Source organism: Magnolia sinica, chromosome 2, assembly GCF_029962835.1.
Source record: "Magnolia sinica isolate HGM2019 chromosome 2, MsV1, whole genome shotgun sequence".
NCBI classification, from domain to species: Eukaryota; Viridiplantae; Streptophyta; class Magnoliopsida; order Magnoliales; family Magnoliaceae; genus Magnolia; species Magnolia sinica.
The window spans coordinates 139,010,409-139,030,937 of record NC_080574.1 but is presented as its reverse complement, the minus strand read 5'-3'; the positions used below and the strand labels follow the sequence as shown (position 1 = coordinate 139,030,937).

Below are 20,529 nucleotides of genomic sequence, written 5' to 3'. Positions count from 1 at the left end.
TGACTGACCGACCGCGTTCCCACGGAACAACTACCATGGTTGGAGTAAGTGAGTTTTTTTTTTACTCAGGCTGTCAATGACATTTGATATGCAGGCAGTCAGAAATTGTAAAGACGGCATACATAACTCAAATTCCCCAAAAGGACAATGGTTGAACAACACTAATATCTGATTAGTACACACTTATTTGTTGAAATAGAACCATTGGATATTTTTCATTCAAAAAATGTTCACCAATCTATTAGTTAGATAATCAAATGACTCTTTTAAGTTATAGTTCGTTCACATATGAAGCGGGTTCCATAGTTTAAACGGTTTAAATATCTTGCTGGTATGCTGAGTGATTTCTTTGTCTCCGGATCATCCATCCCTCTCTGCCGGAACATTAAAAAAATTTTCTCTTTTAGCTCAAATCCATGTCGGTGGTGGGAAATCTTTATGGTACCGAGTAAACTCTGCTGGGCACATAGTTCATGCATATAGTTCATCCACGGCGTCCGTCCGATTTTTTTCAGCTCATTTTAGGGGTTGTGCCCTAAAATTAATACATATCCAAAGCTTAAGTGGACCAGGTTAGGTTACAGGAAACAGTGGGAATAATAATTTGCAGGGTCGAAACTTACCAGGGTAGGAAGTGATGTTTACTTATCATCTAACCTATTCATGGCATCACACAGTTATAAATTAAGTATAAATATAAATATCAGCTTGATTTAGAACTTTTATGACTCTAAGAATTTTCCATATTCGACATAGTTTCATGTGGTTGGTTCACTTGAGCAGTTGATATGTTTTATTTATGGGCATTCGGTGAATTAAATGAACTAATAAGCTAATACTTGTATCTTCCTTTCATCCATGTTTAGGTGATCTTATTGTAATTCAAATTAACATCATTGTAGGCCATAGGAAGCTTTCACCCGTGGACATCATTATTCCCACCTTTAATGATGGTGTGGTACACTTGAGTTTTGAATATGCTTCAATTTTTAACTCATAGAGTAATAGGATCTGAAAAGGCAGATGGACAGCGAGAATAGAGAACATACATCTACGGTAGTCCTACAAAGTTCATTCAGCTTGCAATTTACTTACTAATTAAAACATGGGATTGGATCCTTACTCTTGCTCCGGTGGTAGGCTCAAGGGAGTGTTAGCATCTGGGAAGGGTTGCAGTACCCACAGGTGGTGAAATCCAACGCGGATTAGATACTGACGGGATAAGTGGCGAGATCCGCTACTGTAGAAACGTCACCAACTTCTATAGGGCCCACCATGATGTATGTTTTATACTCACACCGTCCATCCATTTGGAGATATCATATTAGGCAAAATCCAAAGAATGAGTCATATCCAAAGCTTGAGTGGACCCACCAAAAAAAATAGCAAGGAGAGTGACTCTCACCATTAAAAAGTTCTAAGGGCCACAAAAGTTTTCGATGAAGCTGATATTTGTGTTTTCCCTTCTTTCGTGTATGCTTTAACACATGAACCGGTTGGATCTGAAATGAATATCATGGTGGACCTTTGGAAGGTTTCAACGGTGGGCGTCACTCTCTCCACTGTTTTCTATGGTGGGGTCCACTCCAGCCTTGGATCTCCCTCATTCTTCGTATAATGCCTTAAATTGATATATGAAAATGTATAGACGGTGTGGATGCAAAACATACATCATGGTGAGGCCCACATAACTTGGTGACGTCGCTTCAGCAGGGAGCCTTGCCCTCAACTCGTCAGTAGCTGTTCCGTCGTCCGGTGAAATCCCACTACAGCGTGAGTGTGTAGGGGCGTGTGCGCGTATGTTATAAATAAATTAATTTAAAAAAATAATAATAATAAATAATAAATTTTTATTTTTTTAAAAAAAAAAAAGAAGAAGAAGAAGAGAACATGGGAATAAGTGGGAAACGGATTGGCTACTCCCCCTGCAACCAGCCATGGCTGGTGGTCGGTGCTCCGTGGGCCCACCATGATGTATGTGGTTCATCCATGACGTACATCTATTTTTATAGATCATTTTATGGTATGAGACCAAAAATGAGATATATCCCATCTCAAGTGGATCACATTAAAGAAAACAGTGTTAAATGAACGTCGACGGCTAAAAACATTTTGGGGGCCATAAAAGTTTTGGATCAAGCTGATCTTTGTTTTTCCCCTTTATCTGGGTCTGTATGACCTAATAAATAGATTGGATGTCAAATAAACAGTAAAGTGATCCTTAGGATGATTTTAATGGTGGATCTCCAATCACTATTGTTTTCCTGTGGTGTGGTCCACTTATATTTATATCCCTCTAATTTTTGGAGTTAAGCCCTAAAATGATCTTTACAAATGGATGAAAGGAATGGATGAAACACATACATCATGGTGAGGCCCACAGAGAACCGAACACCAGCCACGGAGATGGTGGCAGGAGGAGTGGCCAATCCGCTTCTGATTAAGTGGTATTAGGTGTTATGAATTTTTTATTTTTATTTTGTTCCTTTTCTTACTGCCCACGTTTGCGGACGGTCAGGTCTCTAATACAAGATAAATAACCTTTAAGTATAAAGTGCATTACACGTCCATTCACGTCAAAATCAACTCGCTGTACGGAACCATGCCCTTTCATTTTTTTTCCATAACAGTCCCATAGCGAGAGCGAATTAGGTGAGACCCGGGCCTCACCTAAGACGGCAAGGCGCTTACCGTAGGGTTACCGTGGGGCCCACCTTGATATATGTATTATGTATTCACACTGTTCGTCCGTTTTCCAAATCATTTTAGGGCTTTCTTCAAAAAAATGAAGCAGATCTAATTACCAGGTGGACCATAGCATAAGAAACAGTGCTGATTGACCATTAATGGGCCACGAAAGCTTTGGATGAAGCTGATATTTGTTGTGTCCCTTCATCCAGGCTCATGTGACCTTATCAACGGATTGGATGGTAAATAAACACTACAGAAACATTTAAGGTGCGCCCTAAGAAGTTTTTAATGGTAGGACGGTCAATCACCCCTGTTTCGTACGGATGGACGGTGCGGATACATAATACATATATCAACGTGGGGCCCACGTTAAAGGCCGCATTATCTTGGGTGAGTACAGGGTCTCACCCAATTCTCACTCCCCCAAGACAGCGTAGAGTCTCCTAACCTCTCTCTCTCTCTCTACTCCCCCAAGACAGCGTAGAGTCTCCTAACCTCTCTCTCTCTCTCTCTCTCATAATCGAACGAGGGTGAGTCTCCTAATTCTCACTCCCCCAAGACATCGAAGACTCACTCGACTCTTAACCTCCTCTCTCTCTCTCTCATCAACGCCATCGATGCCTTCAGCAAAACAGATTATATCGATGCCTTCAGCAAAACAGATTATATCGATGCCTTCAGCAAAAACGATTATATCGACAGCGGCCTCCCTCGCAGCAACGGCGATGGTTGTCCGCAAGTTTGCCAACAGCGTGTTGCCCCGCCACCTCCAAGACCAACTCTTCTCATCCCTTTACACCTTCCTCAACCGCTTCTCCACCCAACTCACCCTCGTTCTCGAAGAATTCAACGGGTTCGCCGCTAACGAACTCTATGCCGCTGCCGAGATCTACCTAGGTTCCAAGATCTCCCCGTCGACAACGCGTCTCAAAGTCTTCAAACACGACGGTGACAAGGACTTGTCAATCTCCATGGAAAAAGGCGAGGAGATCATCGATGTCTTCCAAGGAATGAAGCTCCAATGGCAATTAGTCTGTCTAGACAACCAAAAGAACACCTTCCGCTCTACCGATGGCCTCAGTTCCGTTGTTCGATCTGAGACCCGCTCGTTCCAGCTCACCTTCCACAAGAAACACAAGGACAAGGTCTTCAACTCCTACTTCCCCTTCCTTCTCAGCAGATCCAAGGCATTGAATGAAGAGAAGAAGACACTGAAGCTGCACACGATCGAGAACGAACGCATATCTCGGCACATGGGGGAAGCATGGACTTCGGTTAACCTCAAACACCCGGCCACGTTTTCAACGGTGGCGATGGATTCGGAGGTGAAGCAGGCGTTGATGGACGATCTGGAGATGTTTGTGAAGAGGAAGGAGTTTTATAAGAGAGTGGGAAAGGCTTGGAAGCGTGGTTATCTGTTGTATGGCCCGCCAGGGACCGGCAAGTCGAGCTTGATTGCTGCCATGGCGAATTTCCTGAATTTCGACGTCTACGACTTGGAGCTGACTGATGTGAGGCGGAATTCCGATCTCAGACGGTTGCTGATCGGGACAGCTAATCAATCGATCCTTGTCATCGAGGACATAGATTGCACGGTTGATTTTAAAGATCGCGAAGCACCGGTGATTGTGGAAGCAGGTGGAAGACCAAAATTTCGGCCGGAGAATCAGGTGAGGGCATTGGCCAAGGGGCATTTTTGTCATTTAGTTAGGAAACTTGGACTGGTATTTTGCTTAGAAACGATCTCCTAATTGCAATTGTTAATATGGATAGACTAATGAATATATCAGAACTGTTCATTTGGTCTGGAGCACGTACACCTCACGGCATGGTGCCAAATCTGGCTTACTCGACTGTTGTTGGGCATGGGCCCGTGGGTACCACCCGTGAGTAACCACCACCGGATGCGTCCAAACATTTTTTCCACCCTAGTCTATCTTTCAAAAGAGAAAAAGAAAATTAATTTTTTCCATGAGGTTTGCCTTCCAAAGTGTTAATTATATTTTAGGAGCAATCCTAACCATAGAATAAGAAAGGGTTATCATATTCTCTCCGCTCTAACAGTGATTAGGTGAACCACCGGACGTTGACCACCCATCCTCATCTTGGCTTGAAGGTCTCCAAAATATGTAGATACCGTCAGTTCATGCGAGTCCACCCATTTCAGTTCATCAACAGCACGAAAGTTGCCGATTCAACTCAGTTAGATATCGAGCACAATCACTTTTTTAGAAACTGACTCAGCCCGGGAAAGACTCGTGGTCACGTGCTCTGAATGTATCTCAGACCACTTTGGGAGTTATAGTCTTCCTAGTTGCATTTGGTCGCTTCAACATTCCAATCAATCGATCTGAACACTCTATTAAGTCTGGAACACATTTTCAACGGCTTCCTCGGGAAAATCACACTGATTGGATGATCCAATCCATCCCTAGTTTGTCCTTCTTTTTTTTTCCTGAGTCACGGATGACTAGTTAGGATAGGCTAAAAAAAGTGACTCTTTAGATCATAAGGGATCTATGTTGTGCCCCCAACAAATTGATTGATCAAATGGTTGATTGCACCTTTTTGTATGTAAATGATCTTGACCATCCATATTGAAGGGAACTGACCATCTATTTGCATGATAGCACATGAGAACCATGTTGGACCTAATGGATGGTCTAGATCAATCAATTGAATTATCTAAGTGTCACAATGCAACTAGGAGCACTATAACCCGTAATGCTCTGTGATACATTCACTGGGGCATCTCTGTAATAATCTGTACAAAAGTGAACTATTTTATATTTAGTTTTTTTTTTTTTAATTATTTTAAGATGGAGTCAACACTAGTCTACAAGGTGGAGCCCCAACCAAGGTGGAATTGACTCAAGTCTACTCCATGTGTCGGGGAGAAAACATTCCGACAGATCGGATGATTCTAACCGTCCATTCCGTGAAACCCCGTTATGGATTGCTTGTGATTCTTCGATCCGAAGAAGCACTTTGATGGTAAGATCTCAACCATCCCGACCGTTGAAAACAGACGCCTATATAGGGAAGATGAAATTCCAGATGATTAGGATAATTCAATCTCCCTGATCTTTGCATGGCGGCCCATGACTAATAGGCTTGACCAAAATGCACGGCCAAGATCGGTTGATTGGACCGTCTACATTGGCTATGCAACTAGGATCACCGTATCTTAAAAAGTCGACTTGTCAAAAAATTTAGAAACTGCCCTAAATGCCCTTCATCTTTTACGCATATGCCCGAACTGCCACTCATCTGTTAAAACGTGGATCATCTCGTTTTGGTTTTGGTTTTGGCGAAGGTGACCCTTTCAGGGCTGCTCAACTTCATTGACGGCCTGTGGTCGAGCTGCGGCGATGAGAGGATCATCATCTTCACCACAAATCACAAGGACAAGCTGGACCCCGCACTACTGCGGCCGGGACGCATGGACAAGCACATCCACATGTCCTACTGCAGCTTCTGCGGATTCAAGACCCTGGCAAAGAACTACCTCATGATCGACGACCATCCGCTCTTCGGTGATATCCAACGGCTGATAGCGGAGGTGGAAGTCACACCGGCGCAGGTGGCAGAGGAGCTAATGATGAGTGACAGTCCAGACGTGGCCCTTCAAGGACTCATCGAATTCATCCAGAGGAAGAAGATTGAAGATCTCGAAGCCAAAGCCAAGGAAGAAAGAGAGTCTCAAAACGGGCAGGAAACCAAAGACAATGGACAAAATATGAAAGGAGGCAAGGATGAGGGACAGAATGGGAAGGAAACTAAAGGAGGAGAGGCAAAAACAAAAAGGCCAGGGAATGGAAAACAACATTCCTCTGACTAGCAATGGTTTTAATACAAATACCCAGCAGTTTTATGTTCTATTACCCAAGTTGGCACCGAAAAGAAACCTCGGTAAAACCATGGAAGGAGGAGTTTTATTAGTTAATTATGAAAAACCGCCGGCCTTTTACTCCAAACACCCCTTGCTTTTAAAATATTATAAGTGATCGCATACTTTTTGCTCAATTATGATATAATCACTTTCCGAGATATGCGGTGAGGTTTTCATCCTATTTTAAAATCATATCTTTTAAAAGGCAAAAATTCCATTTATTTAAAATCAAACCATGGGAGAGGAAGGGCTTTCGCTTCCAATCCTCCCAAGCTAGCTGGGGCCATAGTGTTTGTGAGAACTCCACGCGGTCTAAATGTTTTGCCGGCTCATTTTACGTCTTGGCTCCAATATAGAGACAGCTCTAGAGCTGGGCTGCAGGGAAAGTAGCTGAGATTGTAGTGCCACCATTGAAACATTCGCGGGGCCACAAAAGCTTTGGATCATACTAATAACTTTGCTCTTTCCGTTCACCCCAGTGGTAATGACCTTACCAACTGTTGGGCTGCTCTATGAATGGCTTGGATTGCATATAACATCATAGTGAATGCCAGAAATGTTTGAACGGTTGGAAGCCTCTAACCTCTGTTTCCAATCGTGTGTCCCAGTTGAGCTTCGGATCCACCTAATTTTTTTTATTCGTGATGACGGTCCTTCCTTGAACGGACAACTGAAATTTTCAAAAATTCAAAACCTGGTCGGGACATGAATCCAATAAGCTTTATTTTGTTTTGCATGGTTAATACTTACGAAAATATTAAGAGGTGGGCGGTCGACAGCAAGAGATGTCTCTCATTATTGTTGAAATTAGTGTTTTTTTTCCCCCTAAGATTCACTCATTTTTAGGAATAAAGTGTAACAGAGAGCCAATTTCCACAGTTACTACTTACACTTTTCCTTCTAAATATGTGGGGTGCAAAGATGCGCTTCAGGAGAAGCACAGTTGTAGTTTAATTGCCATTTTGGAGCTTTGAACATTTTAAAATTGAGATTTCGAAAATGAACCGTTAGGACATCATGGGCAAGATTTGCTAATTTATCTAATTCAACAATGAAGAACGAATGGCTTTCTCCATCGACCAGCACCTTCCTAACGAAGCATCAGGGCTGTAAATGACCATGCTATTGCTGCCCCATCAGGCTTTCAAGGCCAGGCCCACTTCCTGTCATGCTTGTGCCTAAATATTAGATCCATGGTCCATAAGAATGGTACACGGCCCAAGCCATGGCCTGGGGAAGACTCTGCTTAGGCCGTTGCCAGACCAGGCTCGGGTCTAGATTCTACTTTGCAGGCCAGCATGGACCAACCTCCGTCCTGCCCAAGCCCAGCCATTGATAGCTCCAGGGAGCATGCTCCTGAGAAATGCTCTATATGCTAGCAATTCGATTGTCCTTGAAATTACATAGCTCGTGAAATTCAAATTAAATCGCCCTAATTATGAGAATTCAGCTCTCAAGGTACTCAAAATATCCAGTAACTAGCGTTGATATTACCATCATCCAAGCTCTCTAAAGTAATATCCAAAAGACCAAAATGCCCAAGATGAGATTAGAAAGTGTAAAGGCAATTAGGTGGGCCAAGACAGTTCCAGTGGCAAGGATCAACGACCAGTGGTCGATCCTTCACTGATCTGTCAACTAGAGACCCATATTAGAGATCATGGTAGACCTCAACAGTGACGGTAGGCAATCCATGGTTGGATCTAGAAATAGAGATGATCAACAGTCTAATCTAACAAAGGAGATTAATGATTAGTGATATTGGAGAATAGATGATAAGATCCAAAAGACAAAACGGTTAGGAAACTGTTGGTTAACAAAGCAAATCGATCGATCCTCATCATTAAGAAATCGGTTGCTCGCAACATTTTAAAGTGTACTGGCCTCATTGCCTATGATGTAAGGGCATTTTGGCCATCTTGTTCAAGCTTGGATGATTTTTATTGTACTAGCTTGATAACTTACTGAGTATCTTCATTATTTTAAGGAAATCATACCGCACAAATCCCAACTCAGGGTCAAAGGCTGATTCACGGCTCAAGCAGAAAACTTTACCAGTCAGGAATTTTTTAACGGTCCAACATACCCCCTTTATTTTTTTTATTCATCACCAATTGTGCCATTCATTTGTTAAGCATTCATCTCGTAATGTTTTGGGTGGATTGCCTACAAGATCGACCCCATGTTGTTAATGCCCAGTTGCTTGGGCATGGGTGTCCATGTCCTACTGCAGTCCTTGTGGGCTCAAGGTCCTAGCCTCTAAACTACCCCAGCATCACCAACCACTGGCTCTTTGGGGAAACCAAAGAGCTGTAAGCATGGTTCTAAAACTAGCTAGCTCGATTAATAACTTAGCTGAGTCAACTCAACTCGGTAAGATTTCAAGCCACATCTCGTGGAAACTCGGCGCTAGGTTTGACTCAATTCCTAGTTGGGAAGACCAGTCCAGTCGACTCAACCATTCACTCAACTTTAAGCGACTCAGTGACTCAGACCGAGTCACCTGGTGAGCCACAGCAATGCCCCTTAGAATATCATCCTCTAACTAACAGAGGCTTGCCAAACTATATTTTATAGTGTTGCCACTGAATCTTTGAAAGCTTGGAAAAATAAACCCCACTAAGAGATGAAAACAGCCATTTTGGTCAGTAAAAAAACAAATACAAAAATGGACAGTCTGCAGGTTTCATCTTTTGTTATAGAAGTGTATATGGCCTTGTAAGTAGCTCCCAAGTAAGAATTAAAACAAAAACAGAAACTCAGCTATTGATGGAAACGGACTGCTTTTCTATCACGTGAAAGAAATACATGACAGAAAAGTTCAGAGAAGGAAAACCCCTAATCACCTTAGAACCATCAGTCTTGGAACTAAAGGATTCTGAATTTCTTTTGTATATGGGAGTGAAACAAAACGCACCAGTATTTTATTCGCACAGACTCTTCCACAAACATGCCTGTAGCCGTACCTGAAATGTCATCCAAAGCCAATGAAGTTAGCCAACGAAAATCTCCTTCTTTGATAAACAATTTCACCAAGATAAGTAGAGCTGTCAATGGGTCTGGTCCAGGCTGGGCCAACCGCATTCCGCAAAGTAAAATCTAGGCCGAAGCCCAGCCTAGAACCATGATGCGCCCAAAAAGGCTAGAGCCCAGTCCGTAACACTAATGCATGACATGGGCCCAGCCCAAACCCAGCCACCCTCTTTTGTGCAAGATCTGGGATGTCCATTAGGTGTGCCTAATAATGATGATATTGACAAGAATGCCCTTGCAACCTTTATGGGTGGGGTTCAGTCCAGGAATGACCGGCACAAGCCCAGCCCAATTAGAAAGTGGGCTTAAAATGTAGGCCCATACCCAACCCTCAAGCCTAGTACTCATTCCAAGCCAAGGACTAGTTGAGCCCAAAAGCCCGTGGGCCACGCCTGCTGTGAAGCAACTGAAAATGACAGTCAGAGTGCAAACACTCCAGCTAGCGTCTTAGAAAACACAGGGCAAGATTGATTTCAGGGAAACTAAATGGTGCTTGATCAAGAGAGTGCTTTGATTTGATAAGAGAATGTATCAGATGGAACCACCATTTGGTAGCCCATGAGGCGCCCCATTATCAAATCAACCTAAGATCACCCTTATCAGATTGATCCTAGCCATTTGATGAAATTGGACAATGCAACTGATGGTTCTAATTTAACAGGGACTGAGTTGGATGGTTAGGATGGTGTGATAAGGGGAGATTATGGGAGTGTCTCCCATCCACAATGGGGCCCATCATATAGCTGACTTGGGCTCAGTTTGCTGGGAAAAGCTCGATTGACCATTATATAGTTTACTTGATGATTTCCACAGTCATTTATTTAGTTATTCAAGAAAACATAAGCAGCATGCATGACTAAAATTAACCTTTACTTGTTTATGTGAAATTTAAAAGAGAAACAGAAAGGGCTGGCTTTGATTATGTGAAAATTGAAATATTTTTGTTTATGTGAAATACTTGCACATGTAAATATGTAATGGCCTGTCAAGCTATTGGAAAATTCTTTTTTCCCTTCACTTGTTTTTGTTTTCCTTTTTTTTTTAATTAGGTAATAAGGCCTATTATAAAAGAAAGATAACCCCTTGAGAAATATATGCTGAACTAAGCACTTCACCTCAAAATCTAGGGATCGGAGGTGAAAGGAGAAGTGGATCTCTGAATTTTTTGCCCTTTCTTGTCTCTATACTGCCATCTTCATTTCTATTTTCTGGTGAGGATCATAACCAATGAGCTTAAAATCGGACGCCACAAACGAATCTATATCCTTCTTCTGAGTATTTATCTTCAGAATCTGTGTATTTTAGGACACAATGGATAATAAGATAAAAAGTAAAAACCACTTGATTAAAATTCAATTCAAAGTATCTCCATTTACTTACTGGGAAAGGTTTAGGGAGTTTCTGAAGCTGCTCCTGCAGAGGCCTGACATGATTTCTATAGACATGAGCATCCCCAAGGACATGGATGAAATCACCGGGAATAAGATCTGAACATGAAGAAAAGAAATAGAATTAATAAACCTACAAATAACTATGGAGTAGACATGAATTGGGGGGAGGGGGTAACGCAGGGGCATTTTCACACCTGGCTCGAGTGGGGTGGCCTGTGGGATGCAGGGGTACACTCGGGGTGGGCGGCCCGTGTAAAGCGGGTGGCTCATGTGAAGCGTAACCCATGTGAAGTGGGGCCCACGAGGAGGGTTCGGCTAAAGTGTTAACCCATGGGATGTGGGGCCTGGGTTATGAGATAAAGGGATTGATTCACCATGTTCTATTAGTTCGAGCTTTTAGAGCAAGTGATTAATTGTCCTACATCAAAGTGGTATCAGGGCGGGAAGTCTCGTGTTCGAGACTCCTCACCAGGGGTGATTAATGCAGGGACATTTTCACACTGGGCTCAAGTGGGGTGGCCCGTGGGATGTGGGGGTACTTAACACCTATATTACAAGATGAGAAGTGTTTCCAGTACAAGAGCAGTTACTTTCCAAGACCGGAACTGAGATCAATTTATAATTGGCAGTGTTTGAAGAGAACAGTAAGAGTTTGATGGTGTAGCACATGCAAAAAAAAATTTAAAAAAAAATCAATTAGAAGGAGAAGAAGAAAACCTGGGGTTTTAGCTTGTTAATAAAAAGATGAATTACAAGGATATGTTCTAAGACATAACATTGGTTCTAAATAATTGAAATGTGGGAAAATACCTTTAAATAGAATTTCTCAAAAGAAAGGGCATATTTTAGTCAAAAAGAAACATTTTATCAGAAGAAGTTGCTACTATTTTTAAAAGGGCAGTAAACCTTATGAAAGATACATGCCAGAATATCCTACATGGATATCAGGACAGAACTCACAACTTTATATTGTTTTTTCTTTCTTTCTTTCTTTCTTTTTTTTTTATTTTATTTTATTTTACTTTTTCTCCTCAGCCATCACACTAAACGAGTTACATCAGTCAGAGCTAGCTTGGTGTTTCAACATTTTGCACACATGTGGACATAGAGAGAAGAAAAACACATGGATTTGGTTGTAAGCTTGTCAGATTAGAATACCGCAAACGTGAGCAATGATGCTTGTTAAAAGGGCATATGATGCAATGTTGAATGGCACCCCCAAACCCATGTCTGCAGACCGCTGGTACATTTGACAGGACAGCTCCCCATTGGCTACATAGAACTGCAGGAGTAAATTCAGCGTTAAATGGGTTAAGGAATATATGAATACATGAATACGGATCAGGCAATGTGCTAGAGACCTCTTTCAACAGAATTTTAAAAAAGGAAAAAAACAAAAAAACAAAAAAAAAAACAAGCAACTTGCACAAATTAAGAATGGGAATTTTGTGAATAATTATATGGTCAAACCAGTCTGATTGGGGAGGGAAAACAATGGAGATTTCAGTAAGGCCTACCTGCATGATATTGCCTGTTTCCCTGTGGCCACCCCCCCCCCCCCCCCCCCCCCCCCAAAAAAACCAATCTTTGATTGAGCATTTCCAATGTTTAATCATCATATCCACATATATAATTTTCGGATGACAATTAGGGCTGCATGCTATACAAAGAAAATTATCTTATGCTGTCCATCATCACGAAGCTACTACTTGCACAACCAGAAAGGAAGTAATAGCAGCATGAAACAGACAGATGTATGCATGTTTCATACATGTGTACACACTCTGCTACCAATCTAGAAAGAATACCTCTCCTATTATAATAAGGTCCGCGATATTTCCTTGAAGCACTAACTGATGTACATTTCTAACCTGAGCAAACATGTGACAAGGTGGAAGCGCCATCAGTTTGAGGTCTGAAGGATTCCAAGCTGAGAGAACAATGCGGCGGTCATCTGGGCTATTTTTTATTTTGTGAATCACATCGAGCAACTGATCAAATCCTTTCCCGGTGTAATCAGCATGCATATCAATATACCTATAAACTTCAAAATCTCACATAAGGAACTATCCAAGGAGGAAGATTAAAATTTTAAATATTTTTCCAGAACTTTTGACTCACTTGGCACCAAAGTGTCTCCACTGGAACCCATATATGGGTCCCAAATCACCCTCTTCCCTGTCTGCCAAACCAATGCTGAGAGAGAAAATGCAGAACAGAAATTAGGTTTGAATGAATGAAATAACTTCACACCAAAAACAAACAGGATGAATATCCAGATAAGTACCTGTCAAGGAAGTCTCTGGATGCATTGCCGTCCCATATACGTATGCCTTTTTCCTGAAGAACCTGTGAACAGAAACCACTTTCCAGATCAAAACAAATACAACATAGGAGATCGGTATAGCAAATTGATTCTGATTATAACATTAAGCATGACCACTTCAACATCTCCTGCAGATACAGGAAACCATGGCAGATTTTGCAATGCACATCAACATAAAAAAGAAGAAGAAGTGCAAAAAAGGCAGTTCTTCTATTTGTCACACATCTTCTCTGGGTAAGTGTTCATCTAGCTCTGATAAAGATGAGCTAAGAATGTAGCAGAAGAAATTCAGCAATAATATTTATGATGACAATGACACAAAATGTTTGCAGATAGAAAAGAAGCACATACTTTTGTGAGAAAATGACAATATTATTAAGCAAACAGAAAAACGCAAAACAGCTAGAGATTATCCCAATTCCCAATAGATCCCCCACAGCTAGAAAATATGTGAATATGATGGCTCTGACAATAGTGATAAAATACGGAATTTAAAGTGTGTATTTATTTGCTACATCCAGAAACTATTTGACTTAGAGATGCTTTTTTATAGGAAATTTGAATGTCTAGATACAGAAATTCCAGCTAGGATAAGATTGATTGAGGCAAAGAAGGTCATGGAAGTGATAGTACGCAGTTAGAAGCACGGCAATACTCAGAATTGTGAGCAGTTAAAGTTTCAAAAGTGAGTAGGGCACCTCATGTTCCCACAGTCAAGGTTAAATCATGGGATTCAGGGTATGGTACCATGAATTCTAGGTTTAACATATGCTCCTTTCCATGTGATGATGATATCAGGTTGCTACTTTGTATGTCTTATCATATCTCATAGACATAGTCATTTAGATGTAGTTGCAATGATTTACAGATGGTGTACTATGTAGAAAGTGCTTACATGAAAACATGACGTAAATTAATTTCTTATTTATCCTATGTCCTAATTTTGCATGTAACTGTAATAAAATATTGAAACATGACTGCAACTTAGTTTTATAAAATAGATACATACATAGAGATTGCTAAAGGTTAAAACTCTATACATATCTTTTCCTCTAAATCTACCCGTTTCCAAGCTCTGTGATTCTGATTGGCCTCCTACCCATGCCGTGTTACTAAATTTGGAAGGCCCCCCTATTCCTCCAAGGATTTGAGCATTAATGTGGATTGCCATCACCGCAAAATCCTCACAGTGGACAAACTTATGAAAAGAAAAAATATGTTGGTCAACATGTGTGTTTTGTGAAGAGGAGATGAGGAATTAGTGGACCAATCGTGCCCGCATTGCAAGACCGCCAGTGCCATTTGGAAGCTAGATGGATGCTGGAGAGATCCCATTTTCATGTCATTGCAGGATGGATAGCCGATCAGTGTCCCAGAGAGTGATAGACAATTTGGGAAATCATCCCATATGCCATTTCTTTTGGGGAATCTGCGTGGAAAGGATTGGGAGAATTTTGCAAAAAGGTCTGTGCCGACAGCATTCCTTATTTACTCTGTCGTTTCATTGGTGCTGAGATGGGTTTATGTGCCCCCCAAATTCTTAGGGATAATTGTCTCTTTGAGTAAGGAGTGGGATACAGTTGTATTTTGGCAGCTAGTACTTATGCCAGCAATTTTGTGGGCATAGTATGCTTTTCTTGTTTCTTTATTGGCTTGTGAGGAATGACGATGGGGTCATCTTCCTATGTTGCCTGCTTTGTTCTAATGAATTGTCATCTTCTAAAAATAAAAGTAATAAATGCATAACAAGTTATATTTAATATATGTACGAAAATAATTTCCTTTTACCATTTAGAAAACATTAGACAGCAATATAACAGTTTAACACAGCTGTAAACTTTCAAATTGTCAGTCACTAAAACAAGTGTCTGGCAAATGCCATGCACGGAAATACAAAAACATGAAAGTAGGTTTCAAGTACTGAAGTCAAAGGCTCAAAGACATAACTTGTAGGCAAATAAAATGGTCTGAAAACATAGTCTCACAAGTTTCATTCTAATCAAATAAATTATCAAACTTAAAGATAACATGAACAGAATGAAGCATAGAAATCTTTGAATATTTACATGTCCATACCTTCGCATTTGTCGAGCCGCTAATGAACCAAAGAAGTTCTTCAACAACACCTCGCCAAAATACTTTCTATTGAAAGCAAACATTAGCTTACATTAAACTGACACCTAGAAATTATGGAGGGATATGGAATTCATAGTCATATCCAACCATAAAAAGGTTAAAACATCAAAAACAAGCATTACTGTATGAAAAGGCTAGACAGTCACAAGGAGAGGACAAAAAAACTGAAGTGTTCAACTCAAATGGCCCACAAAGTCAAACACATACACACACATAAATACATGCATACACACATGTACACACTCATCATGGAACCGTATACCATGAGATGCGGACGCAAGAAGGTGAACTTTGAATAGGACAAGTGGTACCTTAGTTGTAAGAAGTGGAAAAGATTTGCGCAGATTAAACCGCATCTGTGGAGGAAGTTACAAAAAAAGGAATGGTGTATGAACCTACTGATCATTTAATATTTGTGACTAAGCTTGACAGAAATATCTAAAAGCAAAATGGAAAACAACTGACCAATCAATCTGAAATTGCAATACCTGACAACCAAATTTAGATAATGTGCCAGTCCCTGTCCTGTCATCTTTTTGAGCACCGCTAGAGATGATATCTTGAACCAGTCTCAGATAGAGGTACTCCTCATGTCTTTCAAAAATCTTCTTAGGAAGAAAAGAGAACTTCTCAACTTCGAACTTAACAGTGTCTGAATTACTATCAGTTAAGACCCCATTGTGCATCGGAAGAGGTTCAGTCACAGAACTTCTGACACGAACATAGGTCACAAAAGAATATCGAATGCCGTTTTCTACCAGCGGGAAGGATGAACACCATGGCTGAAAGACTGACAAATCAATGGAAGGGATGAATGTATCACATTCAATGCTTGTCTCTATTTCGGTAATGTGAATGGCATCGCATCCAGGCGCATTTAGAGACTCCCTGCAGACAAGATCATCAATATCCACCTTAACAGCAAAGAACTTATAGATCCCAAATTAGGCCAGTCACCATCAAAGCACTCACCTTAATACCTGGCCACCTCCTATGACAAACACTTTCTCTATGGACAGACAATAAGGAGATGCTGCTAACAACTCCAAAGCTGAACTCATGCTTCCGCACATGACAACGTTCTCTGCTGTTGCAATATCGAAACTCCCAGAACGTGTCAGCACTACATTCAGACGGCCAGGTAAAGGTCTGTGCTCAAGTGGAATACTTTCCCATGTTTTTCTACCCATTACCACTGCATTTTTCTTCACGGGATCAGCTGTGGCCATGGTGACCTCCTTGAAAAATTTCATGTCCGATGGCAACTTCCAAGGCAATTTCCCATCCTTTCCAATGCCCATGTCTCGAGTTGCAGCAACAACGACTTGAAAGGTCCTTTGGGGATCATGTTGTGTATTTGCATTGCCATTTGACAAGGCCATGGGAACATCACCAGCCATAACTGAAAACCTTAGACAAGGTTTTATGTACTCTACGATCTTGTTCAAAACTCGAAATAGCCGTAAAGGTGCAGGTCTGAAGAATCGCCTTTTGTAAGAAGGCAATGGAACCTGATCTTGGTAAAGTGAATGAACATATTACTGATAGTGGAAGAAGGTTGAGAAAAACAACATGACAACCTTGAAATCACACCACAATATGAAAACAAAATTTCTGCAACCATCATGGCAAACAATCAATAAATGTAAAAATATATGCTCAAAACATGGTGCTGAGTGTGTTAGAAAAACCTTGCGAAAATGTATGCTTGCTGAGCACGGTATCCCGAATTTGAACATGCGGACATCTGCCAAGGACTGACCAGATTCACTTGGCAATGCTTGAAGCAAAGATAACTGCTTCCTCATGAATCAGAATTTACCAAGAGGTGAAACTACTGAATGATAGCAAAAGCAGAGAATGCTGAGAAGCTCTAAATCTTCCAAATGGAACGACATGCCTTAGAAATGGCCACATTGACTATCTGTAACCTCAGTGTTATACAATTGGGGTCGTTGCCACTAGGAGAGAGGTTCAACTTCCGAGCTTAGGATGTTCACCCAGATAAGAGGAATATTTGACAATATGAAGACTGTACTGACACATCATCACAACTACATATTTTCAAGGCAAGTATCACATGTTTCTAAAGAATGGAGAAAACAAGAAACACTTTTATCAGCAGAAAATTCAGTGAGAACCTACTTCCAAACATTTTATTAAGATACCCGAACTTCAAAGAAAAAACAGTTATAGCCCAAAAGCAGACCCATTTGGGAGAATATTTGATCAAGAACTTATATAAAACATCACACCAATTAAATAATTGGACAATCATAGCCTGACACAATGGCATTGAATTCCAACACAAGACTCAAAAACATTATTAGAAAAAAAAAAAAAAAGACTCACAAAGAGATCCAATGAAAATATCCTTTGAAGCCCTCAGCTCAACTCCCTGAAACACCTGAAGAGGACCGAAATATCAATCATAAACCACAAAATGCACTTGGAACACTGATTTAACTGTTTAGTAAATCAAATGCAACGGGCCTAGATTTCCACCCCGATAAATGGGTAAGATGTATAGCATAAGCAAGTTAACTGAAGAAATCCCGCATTTGTTACGATCTCCTAAAGATTCCTTGGATGAAATTTCAAAGAGCAAATCCAGGAAGTGCCAAAAGAAACTTAATTACCTAAGATTCTTCACGTGTGTTAAAAAGAAAATCACTGGAAAGTGATCTCAAAATGAAAGAAAAGGCGACTTGTCGACTCTGATTTTTTCTATTTTCAATGTTCATCAAAACTTTAACGAGAAAGGCCGTAAAATCCCCAATTCCTTGATATTGCCCACATACACATCGGAACTTCCACTCAAGAAAAGCAAAATGCGACAAAAGACCTCAATTTCATACATTCATCAAAATTTCCACTGAAACTCAAGAGAGAGGGACAAGAGTTTCAACTTCAAATCCGAGCAAACAATCAGAATCCCCTTTCTCTTTTTTTCTGTACTAGGCATTCGGAACTTCAGCTCGAACAAGCAAAACGATATATTTTCTGATCTTAAACCAAAGAAAAACAACAACAACAACAACAAATGTAAAAAATAATAATCAGCCCTTCGATATTACACAAAACGAGATATTTTCAGGACAGATACTCAACTTATAAAATCATCAGATATTGTTTCCAGAACAAGTAATGTGTTCCACTACTAAAATTTTCCTACAACCGACTAAAAAGAGGCAAGAAAAGGAGATCTAATTCCACAAATCGAAGCAATAATTCAATGAAATAAAATAAAAACGAATTCTCTCAGATTCTCCTACATTCAACAAAAGAAAAAAGAGAAGGAATCATCGACTACTGATATTTTTCAGACATTCAACAAAAAGGTATAAAACTTCCACTGAAAAAGGCGAAAATCCTCTATTCGTTCAGATTCTTCATACATTCATGAAAAAAAATCCAATAAAATTATGAAAACTACGAAATATGAGATTCCGAACCTAAAATCAAAGCGACAAAGGAAGCAAAAATCCTCAAACCTTCGATCGTAGAACTCCACCTCTTCTGCAAGCGCTGCTTTCATCCGAGCTACGATCGATTTCCTCTCATCGCCATTTCTTCTTGAACGAACACCGCTTCTCTCTCTCAGTGTTTTCTGAAGAAAGAAAAAGGGTTTTGAGAAAGAGAAGAAAGAGCGAAGAAAAACCGAAAATACGAAAGCGCGTTTGACGATGAGTGCCGCCAGTGTATTTGCTATTTACAAGAGAGGTTTGCTCGAATACATCAGGGTATGATACGTCGACGCTATATCCGTTGGATCTGGGATGCGTTCAGTAATCCAAACCGTTTATTAGATGGGCCTCGCTGATGGAATATATCTTATAACGAAACTTCCGGATTGGAATATCTAGGTACTCTTTTTATCTTAACCATTTCTGTTGAATATGGACCGTCTCCTTGAACTTGTGGGAAATTGATTTAAACGACCATGATTTTCCATTTATAACATTTTTAAAACAGATTCCTTCTATTTCGTAATATCAACCGTCTGGATCACTGAAAACGACCCTACGTTCAACGGATATAGTCCGGACGTATCATATTTTAACTCGTCGCGATGTGTTCGTGAAAACTAGTGCGGAGAATTACATGCTGCGAATTTACTAAAACACCCCTGATTGTCCGAATATTACGGATGGATAAAATCTTCCCCTATCAACGACAGTCTTAAGTGTAGAGTACGACAGTCTTAAGTGCACCTACGCGCGGGTAAAAGCGCTGCCCACCCACGCGCAAGGAAAACGTGCCAATATCTCATACATGTAAAAGATCCAAGCTTTCCATCATGTGATCCGTGCTTAATAGATCTTATGGCTCAAAATTTTTGGCTGTTTCACTCTTCGATTGGCTAAAATATATAAAAACAAATGAACGGTAGAAATAGCTTTTGCTGATATTGATATGTTTTGTACAACGTGGCCCACCTGAGGTGTGCAGCTGCCTGGTTTTTGGATCAAACGATGTAGACATTATCTCCTGACTATGGAAAGCTCAGATCTTACACTCGTGCAATAAGGGTACGTGTGTTTGTGTGAGGATGGGCAGGGCATGATAAAGTGTGAACTATCTAATGAGTGGTTCTGATCTCACACACGTGTGCATGGTTGTTTGAGGGGAGAGCACGATAAAACACAAATATAAACAAAATGGCGTCATGTGTTACGGTCAGAGCGAGGATTTGAGTGCATTGGAAGCAATTGAAATACAGTTTTCCCTTGTTTTGAAATCCCTTCTTTCTCCGTAATTTGTAATTAAGATACTTTCTAGTTCTTTTTAAAAGTTAGAGAGCTGCACAAGAATGTTATTAGGCAACTAATCTACTGTACCCGTAACACAAGATGATATACTGTAACAATCAAATTATCAATTGTATAACTAAAATTGCATTAATAGAATTATTCGGCCAACATGCACACTAAAATTAGTGTGCTCTAGAATCCCTATAAATATAATATAAAATTTTGATGCATTAAGTTCTCTTTTTATGGTAAGACTGTTAAGCTTCCCTGCCATACATTGATACACTATTATATAATTGTCTGAGC

At 40.5% G+C, this 20,529-nt stretch overlaps 2 protein-coding genes across 16 annotated transcripts; one reads left to right on the top strand and one right to left on the bottom strand.

The window, feature by feature from the left end:
• Positions 1-3,335: 3,335 nt before the first annotated feature.
• On the top strand, positions 3,336-6,664 carry LOC131237931 (AAA-ATPase At3g50940-like). Its single transcript, XM_058236020.1, has 2 exons — positions 3,336-4,361; positions 6,008-6,664. The coding sequence occupies exons 1-2, from the start codon at positions 3,336-3,338 to the stop codon at positions 6,530-6,532; spliced, it is 1,551 nt and encodes a 516-aa protein (XP_058092003.1). The 3' UTR covers positions 6,533-6,664.
• Positions 6,665-9,244: 2,580 nt separating this feature from the next.
• LOC131237929 (bifunctional dihydrofolate reductase-thymidylate synthase-like) lies at positions 9,245-19,153 on the bottom strand. Of its 15 annotated transcripts, none has more exons than XM_058236004.1 (14): positions 18,984-19,153; positions 17,822-17,876; positions 17,161-17,216; positions 16,442-16,980; positions 15,958-16,357; positions 15,781-15,825; positions 15,410-15,475; positions 13,295-13,356; positions 13,129-13,203; positions 12,879-13,044; positions 12,166-12,289; positions 10,997-11,103; positions 10,732-10,908; positions 9,245-9,549 (listed from the first exon to the last, which is right to left on the bottom strand). In XM_058236004.1, exons 1-13 carry the CDS (start codon positions 19,005-19,007, stop codon positions 10,798-10,800), a joined length of 1,830 nt encoding a protein of 609 aa, XP_058091987.1. In that variant the 5' UTR covers positions 19,008-19,153; the 3' UTR covers positions 9,245-9,549; positions 10,732-10,797. The 15 variants fall into 15 exon arrangements, with proteins under 15 accessions (XP_058091987.1, XP_058091988.1, XP_058091989.1 ...); XM_058236005.1 differs by having other exon boundaries at positions 9,245-9,537; XM_058236006.1 differs by having other exon boundaries at positions 17,822-17,867.
• Between the last annotated feature and the right edge of the window lie 1,376 nt (positions 19,154-20,529).